Here is a 22732-nt window from a genome sequence, read left to right on the forward strand (position 1 = left end):
ATGTATAAAATAAAATAAACCATTATACTCATCAGGGGCTTACATAGAAGTCATGGGGATCCATATAAGAAGTATAATGCACCTCCATATAATATTATGAGTGTTGTGGGCCGATGGGGCCCACCGCCAGACCACCTATCTGGCATTTGCTATTATTTCCAGATGACCAGTCCGATGTTGATTGGAATGGAGCTGTGGTCATTGAATGGAGCGGTGGTCTCTTGTGCGTTAGAGCTAAACCAATGTCTATGGGACTGAAGGAGGTAACCAATCACTCTTCTCCATGTTAAGCCCTGTGTATGAGGACTCCTAGTCTAGAGATCAGTGGGAACCTTGCGATCCCACATATGTCACTGTGTGGAGGGGAGATACAGGTTACCATGGGCCCACCTTATTGAAACATCCAAAAGAGAATGAGTTACAATAAGGGTATGTTTCCACGTTCAGGAAACCCAGCGCTTTGGATGCAGCGGATACTCTGCTCCGCCCAAAGCACCATCCCCTTTTGTATGCGCGGTGATTCCGCGTATGCGCGGTGATTCCGCATCGTATTCATAGACTGTGTTATTTATCTTGTGGAGACGGAGCATCTCCACAAGATAGACATGCTGTGGTCTGGACTGGAAAGACGAGCCGCAGGTCCGGTTACGCAGGGCCGCCGGATGCAGCCCTGCATGGCCGAGGCGTAACTAGTGTTTTGGTTCACGGGGGGCAAAGCTTCAGAGTGGGCCCATAACCAGGTAACCTTGATTACAACTGGGTGACGCACCCTAATAGTGGAGGAGAACCTCAGCAGATGACCGTGCTGTTGCTGAAAATAATCCTATACAAAGAGCAACATTGATATTACCGCCATATGGTCAGTGGTAAATACCAGTCCTACAGAACATATAACAGATCACAGCAGTTACAGATGGTGACTTACCGCTGACGTTCTTTCTGATGGAGTTGTTCACTTTTCCGGTCTTTTCCATCTGGCCCAGACTGACACAACTTCTTCCACCCAGGACTCGTCTGCAGAGAAAACAACAAAGACACGTTTCACTTCTCATATTTATTCATAGTATAATGCACTCCCCATTGGCCTGTATAGTATAATGCACTCCCTATAGGCCTGTATAGTATAATACATTCCCCATAGGCCTGTATAGTATAATGCACTCCCCATAGGCCAGCACAGTATAATGCACCCCCATTAGGCAGCCAGTACTTTATAATGCACCCCCATTAGGCAGCCAGTACAGTATAATGTTCCCCCATTAGGCAGCCAGTACTTTATAATGCACCCCCATTAGGCAGTCTGTATAGTATAATGCACCCCCGTTAGGCAGTCTGTATAGTATATTGCACCCCCATTAGGCAGCCAGTACAATATAATGCACCCCCATTAGGCAATCTGTACAGTATAATGCACCCCCATTAGGCAATCTGTATAGTATAATGCACCCCCATTAGGCAGCCAGTACAATATAATAAACCCCTATTAGGCAGCCTGTATAGTATAATGCACCCCCATTAGGCAGCATGTATAGTATAATGCACCCCCATTAGGCAGACTGTATAGTATAACACACCCCCATTAAGAAGCCTGTATAGTATAATGCACCATTAGGCAGCCTGTACAGTATAATGCACCCCCGTTAGGCAGCCTGTATAGTATAATGCACTCCCATTAGGCAGACTGTATAGTATAATGCACCCCCATTAGGCAGCCAGTATAGTATAATGCACCCCATTAGGCAGCCTGTATAGTATAATGCACCCACATTAGGCAGACTGTATAGTATAATGCACCCCCATTAGGCAGCCAGTATAGTATAATGCACCCCATTAGGCAGCCTGTATAGTATAATGCACCCACATTAGGCAGACTGTATAGTATAATGCACCCCCATTAGGCAGCCTGTATAGTATATTGCACCCCCATTAGGCAGTCTGTATAGTATAATGCACCCCCATTAGGCAGCCAGTACAGTATAATGCACCCCCATTAGGCAGCCAGTACAGTATAATGCACCCTCAGGCAGTCTGTATAGTATAATGCACCCCCATTAGGCAGCCAGTACAATATAATGCACCCTCATTAGGCAGCCTGTATAGTATAATGCACCCGATAAAAAAAAACAATACTCACCTTTCTTCCTCTTTGTTCCCGCGATGCTCTGAGCACCCGCTCATCTCCTGACAGTGGGCTCCGAGTACTGACGTCATCACTACCCCCTGTCAGTGTCGGCGACGTCAGACGCTGACAGGGGAATGATGGGAGGAGCGTAACGCTCCTCCCATCAAGCTGACCCTGCGATGACAGGCAAAGGGCCCACTGCTGGCACAGAGCCCCCCACCACCTTCTCAGGGGCCGTACAGCGGCCGGGCAGCAGAGCAGGAAGATCGTGTCTCCCTGCTCTGCCGCAGAATGTAACTGTATCGGCGAGCTATGCACACTGATACAGTTACAGTAGCGTAGCTCTGGGTGGGCCCCCTCAGAGCACGGGGCCCTGGGCCACCACCTCCTCTGCACCCCCGGTAGCTACGCTACAGCCTGGAGGGCAGGTCTGTCTGTTGCCGTGCGGGAGGAATCTCCTGCACGGCAACATATTTTAACTTTTGCTGGTTTCAGCATGCATCTGACCCACCAGGCCCCTGATCCACCGGGCCCGGTCGCAGTGGCGACCGCTGTGACAGCAGTAGTTACTCCCCTGCTTGATACATCAAGTACCGTATATGCAATATATACTGTAGATTCAGACACGGACAGATGAGGGCTGCGGGCTAGAACAGTGTGTGGGCCCTATACAGCCTAATAGCTCATCATGGAGTTAGGAGTGGCCCCTTACCTCTTGGAAACCTGTACGGCTGCACAGGTTGCACCAATGATATATTGATATACATAAAATAGATGACAGGCAGGTATTAAGTAGCTAATCTTAAATTTGATAAGGAGGCGTCACTGACAAACATGGGGTCAGATGATTACCTTCTCTATAAAAAAATTGAATGATTTGCAGTGCAGTTTGGTCTGATAAGTGTTGAATATTGAGATTTTTTTTCTTTTACCCACTGATGTCCTTCCTCGTGCCTTTGCATTTCAGTTCACATATGATCACACAACATGTAGACCTGGAATTATTTGTAAACTCTAACTTAAGTCTGGCCATACACATTAGATGGCTGTCAGCCACACAATGCTTTGGCCGATCATTTAGCTGACAGCCGTCTCAGCCGACTCTCCCATACGCAGGAACGTCCGCTTGGCCGAGCACTCCTGTATCCACTATGATAAAGCTGCCATCTGACATGAGGGAAGGTGGCTTATCTCAGGATGAATAATGTGATTAACATTCCGAAATTGGACATGTGATTGACATCATTCCTGACAATCAGTTGGAAGACATCCCCAAAACGACCGTCGACCGAACCTGCTATATTGGCGGATTCAGCCGACATTAGTCTACTGTGTATGGGAGACTTAAGTTTTATTCAGATGGCCATTTTCAAAATAATTCAATTTCCATCTTGATCAATGTTGCATTATTAATTCATTTTGAAAGCGTTGGTCAGCAGCATGCATGTCCATGTAAGGTCCTTAGGTCCATGTAAGGTCCTTAGGTCCATGACAGGTCCGTCTTTTGGTTCTTACCACTTGTGTAGTGTATCTGTTTTTATCATCTGTTTATATAAAATGATATATATATATATATATATATATAGTTATAAATAAGATTTGCATGTTTCTCTCCATTCATTTGAAATCCGAGCTTGTATGCTTTTAAATTAGTTATTACTCAGCCTTTTCCAGATTTTAAAATTGCTCACCTGTATGGGGCCATTGACTTAGGTCAGTGTGTGGTCCGATTTGTATAGAAAATCAGCAATGTTAATATGCTCATAGTCTAATGCTACACAGAGATAAATCATAAGCAGGCAATATAATCAAGTGGAATCGTAGCGTAATGTATTCTTATAGGGTCACATATAAGTGAATTCGATTTTTTTTTTGTGGTGCAATCAGTGTTGGACTGGGGTGCCAAGAGCCCACCAGGAACATTGACTCTGGGGGCACACTGTTTAGCTACTTGTAAATATTACATTCCCCTCATTTTACATGTGACTCCATAGGATATGAAACTCGGGAGTTGGTAAATGAATGATGAGATGCTGCCTATATCTGGACATAGTGAATCAGGTGTATAGTGCCAACTATTGCTCATATCGGGAGGAGGGGAGCTCACTCCTGCACAGTGGCCATCAAGAGAATTATGTATACCCCTGTGGGCCAGTCTGAGCCTGGGTGTAAGGCCGGCGTCACACTACCGTACAACACGGCCGAGTGCTATGTGATAAAACCTTGCATAGCACTTAGCCCAGTGTTACTCTATGGGGTAGATCACATCTGTGATTATTTTCTCATGCTCAATTGGCATGCGACAACAATGGCACTCAGATGCCATCCGGGTGCAGTCCAATGGTTTCCACAGACTCACTGACTTGCATGGCCGAGTGCAATCCAAATATCAAATCAAACTCTGACATGCAGCCATTTTTTCCCCCTTACCGGCTTATTCCGAGGAAGAAATCTGACGTGCATAGCCTCATAAAATAACATTGCTGGCATTTCATGTTTTGTTGGATCACAATTGGAACAAAAATACGGCCATATGCATGAACCCTTAGAAGAAGTCAAGAAGCCAAAATACATAGATAATGCACATTTCTAATATTTTCTCATATTATCCAGAAGTGATGACATTCTTTACTACTATTCTGAGTGACGTGTTCATGGCAGCAATCTCTGCAGTCTTCTGTACTACAAGAAACTTTTCCTCTTTCTCTTCTTAGCCAATGACTTCGCTGAGTATTTTTAAAGCTCCCTTTCTTTTTTTTCTTCTCTTGCTCTGTGACAGGTCTGTGAGTAGCAGTGAGGAGGAGGAGGAGGAGGAGGAGGAGAGGCTGGAGGAGGCCTGAGGACAGCAGGAGAGCTCTGCTGGGCGGGATCATAGACTCAGCACTGGAAACTTTGTAACCTTCACTTACACCATACTGTGCTCCAGATCCACTCTACTTTGGATTACAAATCCTGAGAGAAGAAGCGAGGAAAGCAAGAGACACCACTTGGATTATTACACCAGGGAACCTGCCAGGCTTGGCTATGGGGACTTGGACATGGTTCTTTCTCCTGGGACAAACTGTGGCCACTATCCTGCTGGTACAATCTGCAGATGAAGCCATTCCTAGACTCACCTTTCAATACGGTAAGTGCAGTTCAGCATGTAAGGGGTTAAGCCAGGCATGGAGGGGCCCCTGCCCATGGGATCCAGCTTCTAAACAAGGGAGGAGAGCTCTATCTCCAGGGGTAACTGCTGTGTGCTGCTGTCACGCCTCATCTTTTACTACAGCCTTGTGTATTTCACCATGTTCTATTTGTGTTATCAGCAGTTTGTATCTGTGTAACAACTAGTGATACAATCTGATGCCCAGGTACAAGGAAAGGTGGTAGGGGCTCAGTACAAGGTAAGGTGGTAGGGGATCGGTACAAGGTAAGGTAGTAGGGGATCAGTGTAAGGTAGTAGGGGATCAGTACAAGGTAAGGTGGTAGGGGATCAGTACAAGGTAAGGTGGTAGGGGATCAGTACAAGGTAAGGTGGTAGGGGTCAGTACAAGGTAAGGTGGTAGGGGATCAGTACAAGGTAAGGTGGTAGGGGTCAGTACAAGGTAAGGTGGTAGGGGCTCAGTACAAGGTAAGGTGGTAGGGGATCAGTACAAGGTAAGGTGGTAGGGGTCAGTACAAGGTAAGGTGGTAGGGGCTCAGTACAAGGTAAGGTGGTAGGGGATCGGTACAAGGTAAGGTAGTAGGGGATCAGTACAAAGTAAGGTAGTAGGGGATCGGTACAAGGTAAGGTAGTAGGGGATCAGTGCAAGGTAAGGTGGTAGGGGCTCAGTACAAGGTAAGGTGGTAGGGGATCAGTACAAGGTAAGGTGGTAGGGGATCAGTACAAGGTAAGGTGGTAGGGGATCAGTACAAGGTAAGGTAGTAGGGGATCAGTACAAGGTAAGGTAGTAGGGGATCAGTGCAAGGTAAGGTGGTAGGGGCTCAGTACAAGGTAAGGTGGTAGGGGATCAGTACAAGGTAAGGTGGTAGGGGATCAGTACAAGGTAAGGTGGTAGGGGATCAGTGCAAGGTAAGGTGGTAGGGGATCAATACAAGGTAAGGTGGTAGGGGCTCAGCACAGCGAGGAGATAAAATCAATGTTTATTCCAAAGTTGTTACAAACATCTTCATCTAAAAATATTAGGTAAAAGGTCAAAAGGCATGTAAATTATGTGTTTTGAACCTTTAAACTCCCTGGTTCTTGGTCCTAATACATACAGTATACTACTGCCTATAGACTAACATTTCTATCACTCTGTACCACTAATATTAACCCCTCATATTAATATAAGGCACCAGAATGGGCTGATAGCTTCCATTAAAGTATTTTGTATCATTAGGAAAATATTGTCAGATGCATTTTCAGATTTGCACTGCTCTTTTTTAATACAGATGTGTATTCTAAAAGTGATGATTCCAAAATTATACACTGTAGTGTAAGGGAACAGTGGATTTTGTGTGTGTGTGTGTGTGTGTGTGTGTGTTTATATATATACACACACACACTTATATACAAACTATATTTGTATATATATATGTATGTGTGTGTATACAGTGTGTATGTGTGTATATGGATATATATAAGTGTGTGTGTGTATATACAGTATATATATATGCATGTGTTTGCGTATGCCTGTGTATACCTAAAACAAAAATTGAAAAGTAGCAACAAAATCCTGTAGTCTTCATCTTCCATCAAGTTATGAAAAATGCAACTATCTGTATCAGTAACTATAGCTGTTGTCAACCAGTTTATCCTGAATAGACATATTTTAGAATACGTTTGCTGAACACCGCTCCTCTGAGTCTTGAATAATGCATCTGGAAGCAGATACCCCAAGCTCTGGCATTAAGGTGGTCTGTCACCCTTCTGTGACCTCAGCACTCTGGAAACTGGATCTGGTAAAAGTAGGAATATTGTGCTGAGTTTAGGTGACAGAGCAGCACCCTCCATGCAGGGATCCAGGTACGGTACCTGCTTACAGTAATGGGGCAGAGCTTGCCTCTGGTCTGGTGACCTTTGCTATAGTGTTGTAAGGGTGATAAGAGGAGCCAGACCTCACTGCCCCCTGCTGCTGTCGCTGGCACATTAACCCTTGTCCAAGCTGAGAAGTCAAGGATTAGTTTGGCAACAGCTCGAAAGACTTTTTAATAAATCAATCTGTAACCACAAAAGCCAGACTAAGATCATGGCTGCATTGCAGTGACAGTAAGATATATATTAATAAGGAAGTTATTAATGTTACAAATAATAATATTGCTTACAAGGCAACATTTATGGCTGACTATGCAACAGCTGCAATCTATAAAAATACATTAAGTTATATGTTTTACATTTATACATACATTTAATTAGCTATTTCTTCCTAATTGTACATGGGATTATTGCTAAATGTGGAAATAAAAGGAATTACATATGGTGAGAAACTCAGCATAGAGACTAATTGTGCCTGCAAGATCTTGTAAAAACAACAGAAATCTATAGCTAAGCCTAAGACCACATTCAAACATTCAGTATTTGGTCAGTATTTTACCTCAGTATTTGTAAGCCAAAACCAGGAGAGGAACAATCAGAGGAAAAGTATAATAGAAACATCTGCACCACTCCTGTATTTATCACCCACTACTGCTTTTGGCTTACAGATACTGAGGTAAAAAATTCACAAAATACTAAAGGTGTGGACATGGCGTAACAGATGAAATATTGATAAATACACTGATGCCACGTGCACACGTTCAGTAATTTACCTCAGTATTTGGAGCCAAAACCAGGAGAGGATCAGTCAGAGGTAAAGTGTAATAGAAACATATGCACCACTTCTGTACTTACCACCCACTCCTGGTTTTGGCTTACAAATACTGAGGTAAAATACTGACCAAATTCTGACCGTGTGAATGTGGCCTGATAGTGAATAAAAGAAAGTATTTTTCAAAAACTCCCTATTGAATTGGCCTCATTTTTATGTTACAATTTAATTTTGCCTTTTCTGTTTCGGGATATCTGAGTGACCACCAATCTGGCCGCCATCACTACTCTCACGGAGGAGCGCGTGTCATTGAACTTTTACAAATCTGAAATGTCACATTTGCCTATGAAGTAACTACAGTATCTCCACTTGTATATCATTAGGCAAAATTAAAATGTAGAATTCTGAAAAAGTTGGAAGATAAGTTGTAATGGTGTCCGTAGTGGGGTCACCCCGCGTTCTTAGAAAGAGATATCACCATTAAACAATTTTGACTTGACAGACGAGGGCATCCCGGGGTCTGGATATTTTTTTGTTAAAAACTCTTTAGCATAATTGTTAGTCCTTACTATCCTCAAAGCACAAGTCAGAGCAATGAATCATCCCTGCAACTGCTGACACTGTACAGTGACGTTGTATACAGGAAATTCAGTGTTAATGATCCCTGGCACGTCAGTTTCACCCTTGATTTTCTCTGTATTACTAGCTGTATATCATTTAGAAATGTTTATTACCTTAGTAAGCTTAGTAACTAATTTATTTTCTGGCTCTCATTGTATTATCGCTGTAAATATCTACTTTATAATACTGGAGACTAGACATACAGTGTACAGTAACCTATGTGCTAAGTTTCTAATAACCCTGAATATTCACCTTCATTATTGCTGATTGGTCCCCTGAGTGCTGTAAGAAGCAGCAGAACATCTTAAGCCCAACATGCACTGCAATATTTCCCAAGATTTAATATTTTCCACAGGGACTATTGTAATCGTTATTACCCTATTATTTATGTATTTGCAGGGATTTCTGTTTTTCCAAGGTTATTATATGTGGCAGAAGTCAATGTAATGTTCACTGCTTGTGATTTCATACAGTTATGGGAATTGTTTCCAATTTCTCTGTTTCTGCAGATTAATTCACTAATATTTGTCAAGGCTTACACTTTTTATAACTGGCGTTATAAACTGGAATTGCAGCATGGTTTGTGTTCTGGGCAGCCGGAGGCTCAGTGGTTAGCACTGTTGTTTTGCAGCGCTGGAGTCCTGGGTACAAATTCCACCAAGGACAACATCTGCAAGGAGTTTGTATGTTCTCCCCATGTTTACGTGGGTTTCCTCTGGGTTCTCTGGTTTCCTCCCACACTCCAAAGACATACTTGATAGGGAATTTAGATTGTGAACCCCAATGGGGACAGTGATGATGATATATGTAAAGCGCTATGGAATATGGTGGCACTATATAAGTAAGCATAGTAATGTGCCAAATAACATCCTCAACTTTGATGAACTAGTGGTGAACGTACATTTGTATAATTAAGACCAAAAACACGAATGAAACATCAGCTAATGATTTCATGCATGGGGACCTGCTGACTGTTTGCTGATGGCAGCTTGGATGTGAAATAGTGACCAAGCATGTTCCATTTGAACATGCCTAATCTTTTGTTTAGATGTGAGATAAATAGCTGCGAAATTGGTCGCTACACATTAAAATAGACTAGGATTCCTGAGCAAACATTGTGGAATCAACAAAAATGGATGCTTCCCGAATGGGAGGTATATGCCAACATCTTGTGATAGCCAACTTTATGGCAGCCTGTATTCTGCTCATTGTACGATACAGGCGGTATCTGATGACAGAAGCAAGGATGACAAAGAGGAATAAGCTGGGCAGCACGGCTCAGTGGTTAGCACTGTTACCTTGCAGCGCTGGGGTTCTGGGTTCAAATTCCACCAAGGACAACATCTGCAAGGATGCAACATCACTGTCCCCATTGGGGCTCACAAACTAAATTTCCTATCAGTATGTCTTTGGAGTTTGGGAGGAAACCAAAGAACCCGGGGGAAACCCATGCAAAAGACATACTGATAGGGAGTTTAGATTGTGAGCCCTAATGGGGACAGCGATGGAGATATCTGTAAAGTGCTGCGGAATTAATGGCGCTATATAAGTGAGTAAAATACATAAATAAGCTACAAGTTAATATAATTCCCTAATATAGAACCTAGAAATGTTTTTCTCGATAACCGTGAAATTGTAGGATCCTGTTAACACTTTGTCAGTGGTCATCCTGTAAAGTGGGTAAGTAAAATCCCCCTGCGTGTGGCCAGCCTTACCATTTTCTGACTCTGCAGAACACCAAAGCTTTTGGTTTTACACAAGGTTTACTTTTATTTTTATAACCGATCTAATCAAGTCTTTCTACTTAGCAAAATATTTTCCACCTCCAGCAAAATTTGTGCCAAAATGGGGATCTAATATCACTATGAATGCCAATATTGGCTGAATAAAGCTGCCAGCTGCACATACATACCATTTGTTGGTTCATTTTGGAAAAGGCCTCTTTGTTTTTGTCTGTTTTTCTACATGAAAGACCGCGTGTCCATTGAAATGAACCTCATGCCTGTACTTGCTGTCAACCTGTTTTGCAGTTCATGCTTTGATGTGTTAAGGGTGCGGTCAAAATCTGCTTCTAATAATGATCAGAGAGCAGCTCCACGTCCCTGATCTGTATAGTAAATCAATCTGGAGCAGCTTCTTTTCATAAATAGAAGAAAAAAAATAACATTTTTCTTGATTATTCGTCCTCTAAGGCTATGTGCACACATTACGGATTTAGATGCGGATCCACAGCGTTTTTGGATGCGCGGAATTGCATCAAATCCTCAGTGTAGTGCACAAGCAATTTTAGTCAATGGGAAATTGAGACTTTTTGTGCACATGCTGCAGAAAAAAACGTGCGGATTTTCAGCATTTTATTTTCCGCAGCATGTCAGTTCTTTTTATGGATCTGCAGCGTTTCTGCACCCATTGACTTCCATTGTGTCAGGCCAATCCTCAACAAAACCACAGGTTTAAAAAGATCTGCGGTTTTGCTGCAGATGTGCCTGCGAGAAACGCTGCAGATCGGGAGGGGGAAGTGTGTGTGGGTCGAGACTGTGTGTGTGCGAAGAAGATGTGGGTGTCTGTGTGCGGGTGTTTGTGTGTGTCTGCGGGGGTGTGCGAGGCTGTGTGTGTGTGTCTGTGTGTAGGCAGGCATCATCAGATGGGAATACTAGTCCCAGCCGACTATGCCTGCGGCCTGTCCCACACGTCCAGATAATTCCGGTACCGGAAAAAATCGGTACCGGAGTTATCCGTGTCCGTGTGCCCGTGAGCTCACGTAGGCCATACGTGCGGCACACGTGTGCCGCCCGTGTGCCGAGTGGGTACCACACGGAGCGTGCAGGAGACAGCGCTAAAGTTTAGCGCTGTCCCCTGCATCGTGCTGAAGCCGCGATTCATATCTTCTGTGCAGCAGCGTTTGCTGCATAGAAGATATGAATAATAGTGTTTAAAAGAAAGATCGATCTGTCCGCCGCCCTTCCACCCCCCTGTGCGCCCCCCGCTGTTCTGAAAATACTCACCCGCCTCCCTCGTTGGCTGTTGCTGCTTCCTGTCCTGGCCGCGCCTTCTACTGTATGCGGTCACGTGGGGCCGCTCATTTACCGTCATGAATAGGCGGCTCCACCCCTATGGGAGGTGGAGCCGCATATTCATGACTGTAATCGGCGGCCCCACGTGACCGCATACAGTAGAAGGCGCGGCCAGGAAAGGACACTGCGAGGGAGGCGGGTGAGTATTTTCAGAACAGCAGGGGGGGCGCACAGGGGGTGGGGGAGCGGGGGACAGATAGATCTTTCTTTTAAACACTATTATTCATATCTTCTATGCAGCAAACGCTGCTGCACAGAAGATATGAATCGCGGCTTCAGCACCATGTGGGGGGGACAGCGCTTACTGGAGCGCTGTCTCCTGCACGCCACACGGAGAACGTCCGTGTGAGGTACGTGTTTTACACGGACCCATTGACTTTAATGGGTCCGTGTAATACGTGCGCTCCCACGAACACTGACATGTCTCCGTGTTTGGCACACGGAGACACGGTCCGCAAAAAATCAATGACATCTGCACAGATGCATTGATTTTAATGTGTCTACGTGTGTCAGTGGCTCCGGTACGTGAGGAAACTGTCACCTCACATACCGGAGCCACTGACGTGTGAAACAGGCCTGCTACAGTATAATGTAATAATAGAACAACACGGCACTCATAGTAGTGTATAGAGTAGGTTCTCAAGTAGGGTATCCAGCCCAACAAATCCAAATCCGAAAAAACTTGGCACTCTAGATGAATAATTATCATATGCAAAAGGTTTATTGATGTGCACACCCATTTACCCAGTGACTCCGGTCGCATCACACATGCGCCTACGTGGACAGGACTTCTTGCTGCATCCAGGCTACCCTACCAATATTGGAATTTATAGAGACAGGATTAACGTTTCTCCCTGCACCATATCTCTTATATTTGTTCTGAGGAAGGTCCGGATGTGGACCGAAAACGATCGACTTGCCCTTATGGATGCACATCAATAAACCTTTTGCATATGATAATTATTCATCTAGAGTGCCAAGTTTTTTCGGATTATGCCTGCTACAGTGACAGCTAGCCGGATGATGGGACAGTAGTAGTCCCATCATCCGGCTACTGTGTTCAAGGGGGGAAAAAAACCACACATGCACACATATGCAGTACATACATATAGACATACAGTACATGCAACATACAGTAAATACTCGCCATACACCTAGTCCCCAGAGTCCTCGATCAGCTGTAAAAAAAATGTAAAATAATAAACTAACAGTATACTCCCTGATCTGATGTAATCCATTTAATAACGAGTGTCCCACGACGATCTCCCGTGGAGAGCTGTCACATGCAGATGTTCCAGGGGTTCCAATGATACAATGAAGGAAGGTATCCTTCCACACTGTATCCCTTCCCTGCTGTGAGTGCAGAGGCCATACTGTCAGTTGTGGCACCGCTGCGTGGGAAAATTCTCACGCAACAGTGCCATAAAGTGAGAGCCCATTGAACCCTCAGTGATAACACTGCAGGAGCCATTGTCTCCTGTCAGTGTATCACTTGAGGCCTATAGAGCTGTCACATCTCCTGACGTGACAGCTCTATAGGGGATATCGTCATGGGACACTCATTATATGGACTGCCTCGGACCAAGGAGTATTTGTGTTGGTTTATTTATTTTCTAGGAGATCGAGGGCGTCGCAGGAATGAGAGTAACTATAAAGATGGCAAAACTGTGTGGTGTTTTATTTCATTAAAATACTTTATTCTGCATGTGTGTATGTTTAACCCATTAACAACTATAGGATTAGTAATGAATAGGTGTTTTATTGACACCTTTCCATTACTAAGCCGGCTTGATGTCACCTTACAATTCAAAGGTGACATTAACCCCCTATTACCCCATATGCCACCATTACAGGGCAGTGGGAAGAGAGAGGCTAAGCGCCAGAATTGGCGCATCTTACAGATCTGCCATTTCTGGGGCGGCTGTGTGCTGGTGTTTGTAGCTGGGGGGGCCAATATCCATGGTCCCTTCCTAGGCTATGAATATCTGTCTGCATGGTCTTTTCTGGTTATTAATTATAGGGGGACCCCACGTCATTTTTAATAGTCAGTAAAGGCTAAATATACAGCTGTGAGCTGATATTCATATCCTGGGAAGATCCATGGGTATTAACCCCTTCCCAGGCTATAAACATCGGCCCCTAGTTTCTGGCTTTCCCGCTCTGGTGCAGAAAATTGTGCGGGAGCCCACGCCATTTTTTTTCAACTTTTTTATAAATTAAACAGATATTGCATTTAAGGCCGGGTCACACTTGCGAGAAACTCGCAGGAGTCTCTTGCATAAATACCCGGCACTGCCGCCGGCACTCGGGACCAGAGCATGTAGCTGCATAGAAATGCATGCAGCCGCACGCTCCGGTCCCGAGTGCCGGGTATTGATGCGAGAGGCTCGTGTGAGTTTCTCAAAAGTGTGACCCCGGCCTAACTCTTTATGTACCATCTTATTATTATGTTTATTACTAAACATCAGGCTTGGTATTATCTATCTATAGATAGATATATCTGTAGATAGATAGATATATCTATAGATGGATAGATATATCTATAGATGGATAGATATATCTATAGATGGATAGATATATCTATAGATAGATGGATAGATAGATAGATGTATAGCTAGATAGATGGATAGATATATCTATAGATAGATAGATATATTTATAGATGGATAGATATATCTATAGATGGATAGATATATCTATAGATAGATATATGGATAGATAATCTATAGCTAGACAGATGGATAGATAGATCTATCTATTAGCTATCTATATATCTGTCTACCTATCTATTATCTATCTATCTTTCTGTGTGTGTAAACATTATTCTTCAATGGAGTATGTAAATGAAGAGGTTGGACAAGACATGACATCACAATTCTTTTTTTTGTTCAATAATAGATCTTTATTTAGCTTTCAAAAACTCATACCAATCTGCATGAAAAAAAACACATCAAAAATGCATAAAAAGTCATCAAATCCATGCAGATTTTTACCTGGGCTTTCTGCCATGAGATGCAGAATCTGCGCAGAAAATTCCACAGGCAAATCTGCAACGTGTGCACATAGCCTTAATGTTTTTTATTGAGCTTATTTTTAGACTAATTTTGAAAGAAATTAATAATAAAGGAGATCTGTGATCTGGCAATAACATCTGGACTGGTCAACCTCTTGCCTATATGTGGTTAGATCAGAGTTCATTGGACACTTGTAAGTGATCATAGGACATTCATGTAACCTGTGTCCACCTGGGCATTTACCAACACAGTATTTATAACATGCTATGACTAAATCAAATGACCTTGCACATTTAGGTGTGTGTGTGTGTGTGTGTGTGTGTATGAATCATCTGTTGAAATGGCCATATCCTTGCCCTGTAGTCATAAAACTGTCACCACTGACTTACAAGTCATGTATCCTGTGGTCGCTTATCTCTTTACTATCTAAAAATGAAATAAAGGTGAGACAGGTTCCTTGTATAGTTAAAAATTACAACCATGCACAACTTGTCAGTGGAGCACGGAATATAGACTGTTGTGTGATGGATTCACTGACGATTCATAAGGCCGGTTTCACACGTCAGTGGCTCCGGTACGTGAGGTGACAGTTTCCTCACGTACCGGAGACACTGACACACGTAGACCCATAAAAATCAATGCATCTGTTCAGATGTCATTGATTTTTTGCGGACCGTGTCTCCGTGTGCCAAACACGGAGACATGTCAGTGTTCGTGGGAGCGCACGGATTACACGGACCCAATAGAGTCAATGGGTCCGTGTAAAACACGGACCTCACACGGTCGTTCTCCGTCTGGGGTCCGTGTGCGTGCAGGAGACAGCGCTACAGTAAGCGCTGTCCCCCCCACATGGTGCTGAAGCCGCGATTCATATGTTCCCTGTAGCAGCGTTTGCTGCAGAGAAAATATGAATAATAGTGTTTAAAATAAAGATCTATGTGTCCGCTGCCCTCCCACCCCCTGTGCGCCCCCCCCCCGCTGTCCTGAAAATACTCACCCGCTCCCACGTTGGCTGTCACTCCTTCCTCTCTGCCCCGCGCCTCCTACTGTATGCGGTCACGTGGGGCCGCTCATTTACAATCATGAATAGTCGGCTCCGCCCCTATGGGAGGTGGAGCCACATATTCATGACTGTAAATGATCGGCCCCACGTGACCGCATACACTAGAAGCCGCGGCCAGAGCAGGAAGCAGCGAGGGAGGCGGGTAAGTATTTTCTGAACAGCGGGGGGGGCGCACAGGGGGTGGGAGGGCGGCGGACACATAGATCTTTATTTTAAACACTATTATTCATATTTTCTCTGCAGCAAACGCTGCTGCAGGGAACATATGAATCGCGGCTTCAGCACGATGCAGGGTACCACACGTGTGGGTACCACACGCTCAGTGTGGTACCCACTCGCCATACGGGCGGCACACGTGTGCCGCACGTATGGCCTACGTGAGTTCCCAGGCACACGGACACGGATAACTCCGGTACCGATTTAGTCCGGTACCGAAATTATCTGGACGTGTGGGACAGCCCTCAGGCCCACGTTAGCCCTGCATCTAGTTTTTTGAGAGTTTGCTAAGAGTATGGAAAAAGTAGGCACTATGCATGAATGGGTGTCCAAGCAAAAAAAAAAAGTTCCACGGACTTACATCTCTAAAAAATAACAGACTAATTGATACCTACTGTCCTCCACCTGGATCCAGCACACGGCACTCCATGGTCTGTACTAATGTCAACATTCTACTAGCAGCAAGACTGCTCAGGCCTGTGATTGACTGCAGTGGTCAGGTAGGTTGAGCAGCAATGTCAGAAAAAACATCGAATGACCCCCTTATTAAGTCACCTCACCACTCTAGTGGTCTAGCTGGTGGTGAAATGGTGACGTCACCTCCCCTGTGTTAGTGCAAACTATGGAGCGCCCTGCGCTGGATCGGTTTGGATTCCAGTAATCACTATGTTTCTTATTTTTTTACATAACCAAGCCCCTGGACAATCCCGTTAAGACCAGGTACTGAGATGGCAGCAATGTCAAACAATTGCTACCACTTTTTGTGGGAACTTCAACATACTCCATTTTGCTTGTCCATATACAGAGCAATGTATCCTGATGATGTGGTCTTGTTGGACCATGGGCAGTGGGTGAGTAGAATAGGCTAAAAAAGAAAATGACATAAAGCTGGCAATCAGTGAGAAACCTTATAAGCCGACATGGGATTGTATTGCATGAAGTGTAACTATATAAGGAGGGACGGACCCTAGAATGTACAGCACGCCACGTTCTCCATCATACAGAGCACAGACTATCTCGGGAATTCCAGGTACATGTCGTAGCTGATCTCCACTGCTTGTCTGTATTTGCTGAAAGGATGGTCTTACTATTTCTTCTTCATTATGAGGTAAAATAAATGTTTTCCTGGAATACTTGAAGAACAATACAAGCGGGGGCCAGACGCCCTTGGAGATGATTTTTTTTTACTTTATGGATGATTATTTTGTTGCATGTTATCCTGTCACTTGTCGAAGTGAAGGTCCCTGTGAGCAGATTCATTATTGATTATATTATGAAAGTGTGAGAAGCAAATCTGTAATTGTCAGAATTTTCAGAACTGCACCTTTCACAAGTAGAACTGACCATAGCACCACTGATCTCCAGTGAGTATAAATCTAGGTCCGGCCACCATGTACGCGCCTTTGGGACTTGTCGGCTGACGCTTACAGCAGAAAATAATTGGTCAGTGAAAGGCTGTCAAACTGCCCCGTCCATTACAGAAAAAAGGCTCCTCCTGTAAATGTTTACAATTCTGATGGTGCCTGTATAGCCTTCCCATGTGTGCTTCAATTTCCTCCATATATACTTTTCTGTCCAGTTAGTTTTCAGACGCTGGCACAAACCTAACAGAACCCAGTGTGGTCAATAGAGTTCATTAGAAGAGTTCGAGTTTCAAGTTTTTAACCTCTTAATATATTGCAGTTATCATATGGCCTATGACATCTCGTGATTAAAAACGGATTATGAATCCTTCTAAGCTCTATGTAAAAACAGGAGGTCAATTTTCCCTGCATGAGTCACTGCAAAAGTCCCTAGTGGGTAGATGGGCGGAGCAGCTGGGTCAGGAGTTGAAGAGGGGAATGGTTCATGCAGGAAAAGAGACTTCCTGCTTCTACATAGAGCAGAGAAAAGAGAAGAATTTCCTAGGTAGAAAGGCAAAATGAGCAATTGTAAGTACACAGTGCTGTATAATATGATAACTGCAGTATAGTAAGAAGATAACAATGTTGATGGGAGAAGAGCTTTAGTGTGTATGAAGGCCCTGACAAATGATTTCTGGGGAGATAAAGATCCAGTATAAAAAAAAAAATTTTTTCCCAAAGAGGTAAGCTGCCACCAGAGATGTCTGGCAATAGATCTCTCATAAGCACTCCTGTGTATGGAGGAGTCAGCGAGATAGCTGCCGGCTTAAGGGGCCATTCACATTGTGCTTTGGCTCGTCTATCGGTTCTTCTGCCTGAATCCTGGAAAAACAGAATTCACATAGGATTCCGATGGAAACAGAGTCCTGGGTGCAATGTAAAAACAGAGATCCAATGGCCTGTGTTAGTGCCAGTCTGAAAAGATGGACATCACTGGTAATAAAGCACTAATGTCCTATGGCTCTGTAATATGGATACATAGGAATGGCATTTGCTGCTATGCAGACTCCCAGGACTAACCGTGTATGAGATGGATGCCACATTGATCTCCGGGGGGAGTCTTCTCACAAATTTTATCTAGAGACATTTTTCATGAAACAATGCTCTACTTTTCTTTTCTTTTTTAGCAAGCTAAGGACCCCCTATTATAGAACCCCTTTATGTGGACCATCTTGCAGAATTTGTAATATATGGTTTTGTTATCTAAGATGACATGATGAAGTGTATGGAATGACGTGATCTTGGTGACATTACTTGAAGTACCAAAGAATCAGGTTTTTCCATGGCAGAGCTGCCATTAAGAATCATGTAGTTGTCAGCTTGTTCCTCTTAGCCATCATTCGTTCTGTCCTGGAAGATGACTATAAACTTTCAGAGAATAACAATAATCTGGTTTGTGGAAAACTGTTCATGAGAGGTGCTGAAATGAGATATATTAGATATTATTCTGTTACACCCCTGAAGGGCGAAGATCAATGAAATCTGTTAAAACTACGTAACGTGCTGTTATTGGAGCCAGAAAGAGTCTGTTTGGCCCTCCTGGCAATATCCCCCTGTCATAGACTGGCACGCAGTGTCTCATGGATCATGTTCTGGCTTCAGTAATGCTGACACTGTATCGTACGGTTTCATTGCGGAAATTTAACAGGTGTTGTAGAAATCACGTAAAACCATTATAAAAAGAACTTCTGCAAGTTCTGCCGTCTTATCGTTTTGTTATATTTTAATATTGTGAGTTGCGACCTAAGACCTGTTCAGACCTAGTGACTATCACAGCTGAGTATTTGCCAAAGTTGTTTTCAGTCCCTGCAAAAATGTTGCTCCTGTCCTTGTCTTTTGCCAATATGTATTAGTATTACGAAGTCCAGACTATTCAGCACATTAAGCTGAAAAAATCTGAGGCCACACTCTTCCTCATTTATCTGCATCTTAAAGAGAGAATGTATCGTTAAACCTATTGTTAAATGTATTTTAAATAGATATGTGATAATGTCTTTTTTTCATATCATAATCTGTATTAGGCTGGAGTCACACTTGGCGTAAGACAATACGGTCCGTTTTTTACGGCCGTAATACAGAGAAATGTTCCCAAAATAGTGATCCGTAGGCAGGGTGTGTCAGCGTATTTTGCGCATGGCATCCTCCGTATGTAATCCGTATGGCATCCGTACTGCGATATTTTCTCGCAGGCTTGCAAAACCGACATCTAATGGATTTATGTGCTCAAATGTTCGGTAAAACATATATACAGTATATATACACTCACCGGCCACTTTATTAGGTACACCATGCTAGTAACGGGTTGGACCCCTTTTGCCTTCAGAACTGCCTCAATTCTTCGTGGCATAGATTCAACAAGGTGCTGGAAGCATTCCTCAGAGATTTTGGTCCATATTGACATGATGGCATCACACAGTTGCCGCAGATTTGTCGGCTGCACATCCCAAAGATGCTCCATACAAGGCAGGATGGATCCATGCTTTCATGTTGTTTACGCCAAATTCTGACCCTACCATCCGAATGTCGCAGCAGAAATCGAGACTCATCAGACCAAGCAACGTTTTTCCAATCTTCTACTGTCCAATTTCGATGAGCTTGTACAAATTGTAGCCTCAGTTTCCTGTTCTTAGCTGAAAGGAGTGGTACCCGGTGTGGTCTTCTGCTGCTGTAGCCCATCTGCCTCAAAGTTCGACGCACTGTGCGTTCAGAGATGCTCTTATGCCTACCTTGGTTGTAACGGGTGGTGATTTGAGTCACTGTTGCCTTTCATAGTTACATATATAGTTACATAGTTATTAAGGTTGAAGGAAGACTGTAAGTCCATCTAGTTCAACCCATAGCCTAACCTAACATGCCCTAACATGTTGATCCAGGGGAAGGCAAAAAAACCCCATGTGGCAAAGAGTAACTCCACCATGGGGAAAAAAATTCCTTCCCGACTCCACATACGGCAATCAGACTAGTTCCCTGGATCAACGCCTTATCAAGGAATCTAATATATATACCCTGTAATATTATACTTTTCCAGAAAGGTATCCAGTCCCCTCTTAAATTGAAGCAATGAGTCACTCATTACAACATCATACGGCAGAGAGTTCCATAGTCTATAGTTTCTATCAGCTCGAACCAGTCTGCCCATTCTCCTCTGACCTCTGGCATCAACAAGGCATTTCCGCCCACAGAACTGCCGCTCACTGGATTTTTTTTCTTTTTCGGACCATTCTCTGTAAACCCTAGAGATGGTTGTGCATGAAAATCCCAGTAGATCAGCAGTTTCTGAAATACTCAGACCAGCCCTTCTGGCACCAACAACCATGCCACGTTCAAAGGCACTCAAATCACCTTTCTTCCCCATACTGATGCTCGGTTTGAACTGCAGGAGATTGTCTTGACCATGTCTACATGCCTAAATGCACTGAGTTGCCGCCATGTGATTGGCTGATTAGAAATTAAGTGTTAACAAGAAGTTGGACAGGTGTACCTAATAAAGTGGCCAGTGAGTGTATATATATATATATATATATATATATATATATATATATATATATATATATATGTCATTGAGACACATATATATATATATATATATATATTCTGTATTTAGATTTAATTCAGCGCGATATATGTGAGAAGCCGGTAATTCAATTGCCGGCTTCTCATTTCTCCTTCACAAACCCGACATGATATGACACATGGTTTACATACAGTAAACCATCTCATATCCCCCTTTTTTTTGCATATTCCACACTACTAATGTTAGTAGTGCGTATGTGCAAAATTTGGGCGCTGTAGCTGCTAAAATAAAGGGTTAAATGGCGGAAAAAATTGGCGTGGGCTCCCGCGCAATTTTCTCCGCCAGAGCGGTAAAGCCAGTGACTGAGGGCAGATATTAATAGCCAGGAGAGGGTCCATGGTTATTGGCCCCCCTGGCTACAAACATCTGCCCCCAGCCACCCCAGAAAAGGCACATCTGGAAGATGCGCCTATTCTGGCACTTGGCCACTCTCTTCCCACTCCCGTGTAGCGGTGGGATATGGGGTAATGAAGGGTTAATGCCACCTTGCTATTGTAAGGTGACATTAAGCCAGATTAATAATGGAGAGGCGTCAATTATGACACCTATCCATTATTAATCCAATTGTCTGAAAGGGTTAAAAAACACACACACACGTTATTAAAAAGTATTTTAATGAAATAAACAAACAGGTTGTTTTAGTATTTTATTGCTCTCTCAATCCATCTGGAACACCCTCGCTTGGCAAAATAATAAACCAACAATATACATACCTTCGGATGAACTGTCAGGTCCCACGAAGTAAATCCATCTTAAGGGGTTAAATCATTTTACAGGCAGGAGCTGCGCTAATGCACTCGCTCGTGTCTGTAATCCCCGGGTGCTGAAAGGAAATCAGGGTGATCTGTACTTACATTGAGTTGCGGTGAGGCGCCCTCTGGTGGATGAACTCATATGAACTCGAGCGTGGGAACTTTTCCAAGGCTGCAGTTCATGAGAACATCCACCAGAGGGCGCCTCACCGCAACTCAATGTAAGTACAGATCACCCAGCTTTCCTTTCATCACCCGGGGATTACATACACGAGCGAGTGCATTAGCGCAGCTCCTGCCTGTAAAATGATTTAACCCCTTAAGATGGATTTACTTCGTGGGACGTGACAGGTCATCAGAGGGTATGTATATTGTGGGTTTATTATTTTGCCAAGCGAGGGTGTTCCGGATGGATTGAGAGAGCAATAAAATACTAAAACAACCTGTTTGTTTATTTCATTAAAATACTTTTTAATAATGTGTGTGTGTGTGTGTGTGTGTGTGTGTGTGTGTGTGTGTGTGTGTGTGTTTTTAACCCTTTCAGACAATTGGATTAATAATGGATAGGTGTCATAATTGACGCCTCTCCATTATTAATGTGGCTTAATGTCACCTTACAATAGCAAGGTGGCATTAACCCTTCATTACCCCATATCCCACCGCTACAGGGGAGTGGGAAGAGAGTGGCCAAGTGCCAGAATAGGCGCATCTTCCAGATGTGCCTTTTCTGGGGTGGCTGGGGGCAGATGTTTGTAGCCACGGGGGGCCAATAACCATGGACCCTCTCCTGGCTATTAATATCTGCCCTCAGTCACTGGCTTTACCGCTCTGGCGGAGAAAATTGCGCGGGAGCCCACGCCAATTTTTTCCGCCATTTAACCCTTTATTTTAGCAGCTACAGCGCCCAAATTTTGCACATACACACTAGTAACATTAGTAGTGTGGAATATGCAAAAAAAAAGGGGATATGAGATGGTTTACTGTATGTAACCATGTCTCATATCATGTCGGGTTTGTGAAGGAGAAATGAGAAGCCGGCAATTGAATTACCGCTTTTCACTAACACCGCTGTGTATTTCTCGCAAGTCACACTGCTGGTCCGTGTGGAATCCGTATTTTTCT

General features: G+C 43.7%; 1 protein-coding gene across 1 annotated transcript in view; it reads left to right on the forward strand.

The window, feature by feature from the left end:
- SEMA4B (semaphorin 4B) overlaps positions 1-22732 on the forward strand; it is a 388104-nt gene that overhangs the window by 304791 nt on the left and 60581 nt on the right. Inside the window, exon 3 of the mRNA XM_077263528.1 lies at positions 4902-5249. Coding sequence (XP_077119643.1) covers positions 5147-5249 — 103 coding nt within the window. The 5' untranslated portion in view covers positions 4902-5146. The remainder of the gene's footprint in view (positions 1-4901; positions 5250-22732) is intronic.

Source organism: Ranitomeya variabilis, chromosome 5 (genome assembly GCF_051348905.1).
Source record: "Ranitomeya variabilis isolate aRanVar5 chromosome 5, aRanVar5.hap1, whole genome shotgun sequence".
NCBI classification, from domain to species: Eukaryota; Metazoa; Chordata; class Amphibia; order Anura; family Dendrobatidae; genus Ranitomeya; species Ranitomeya variabilis.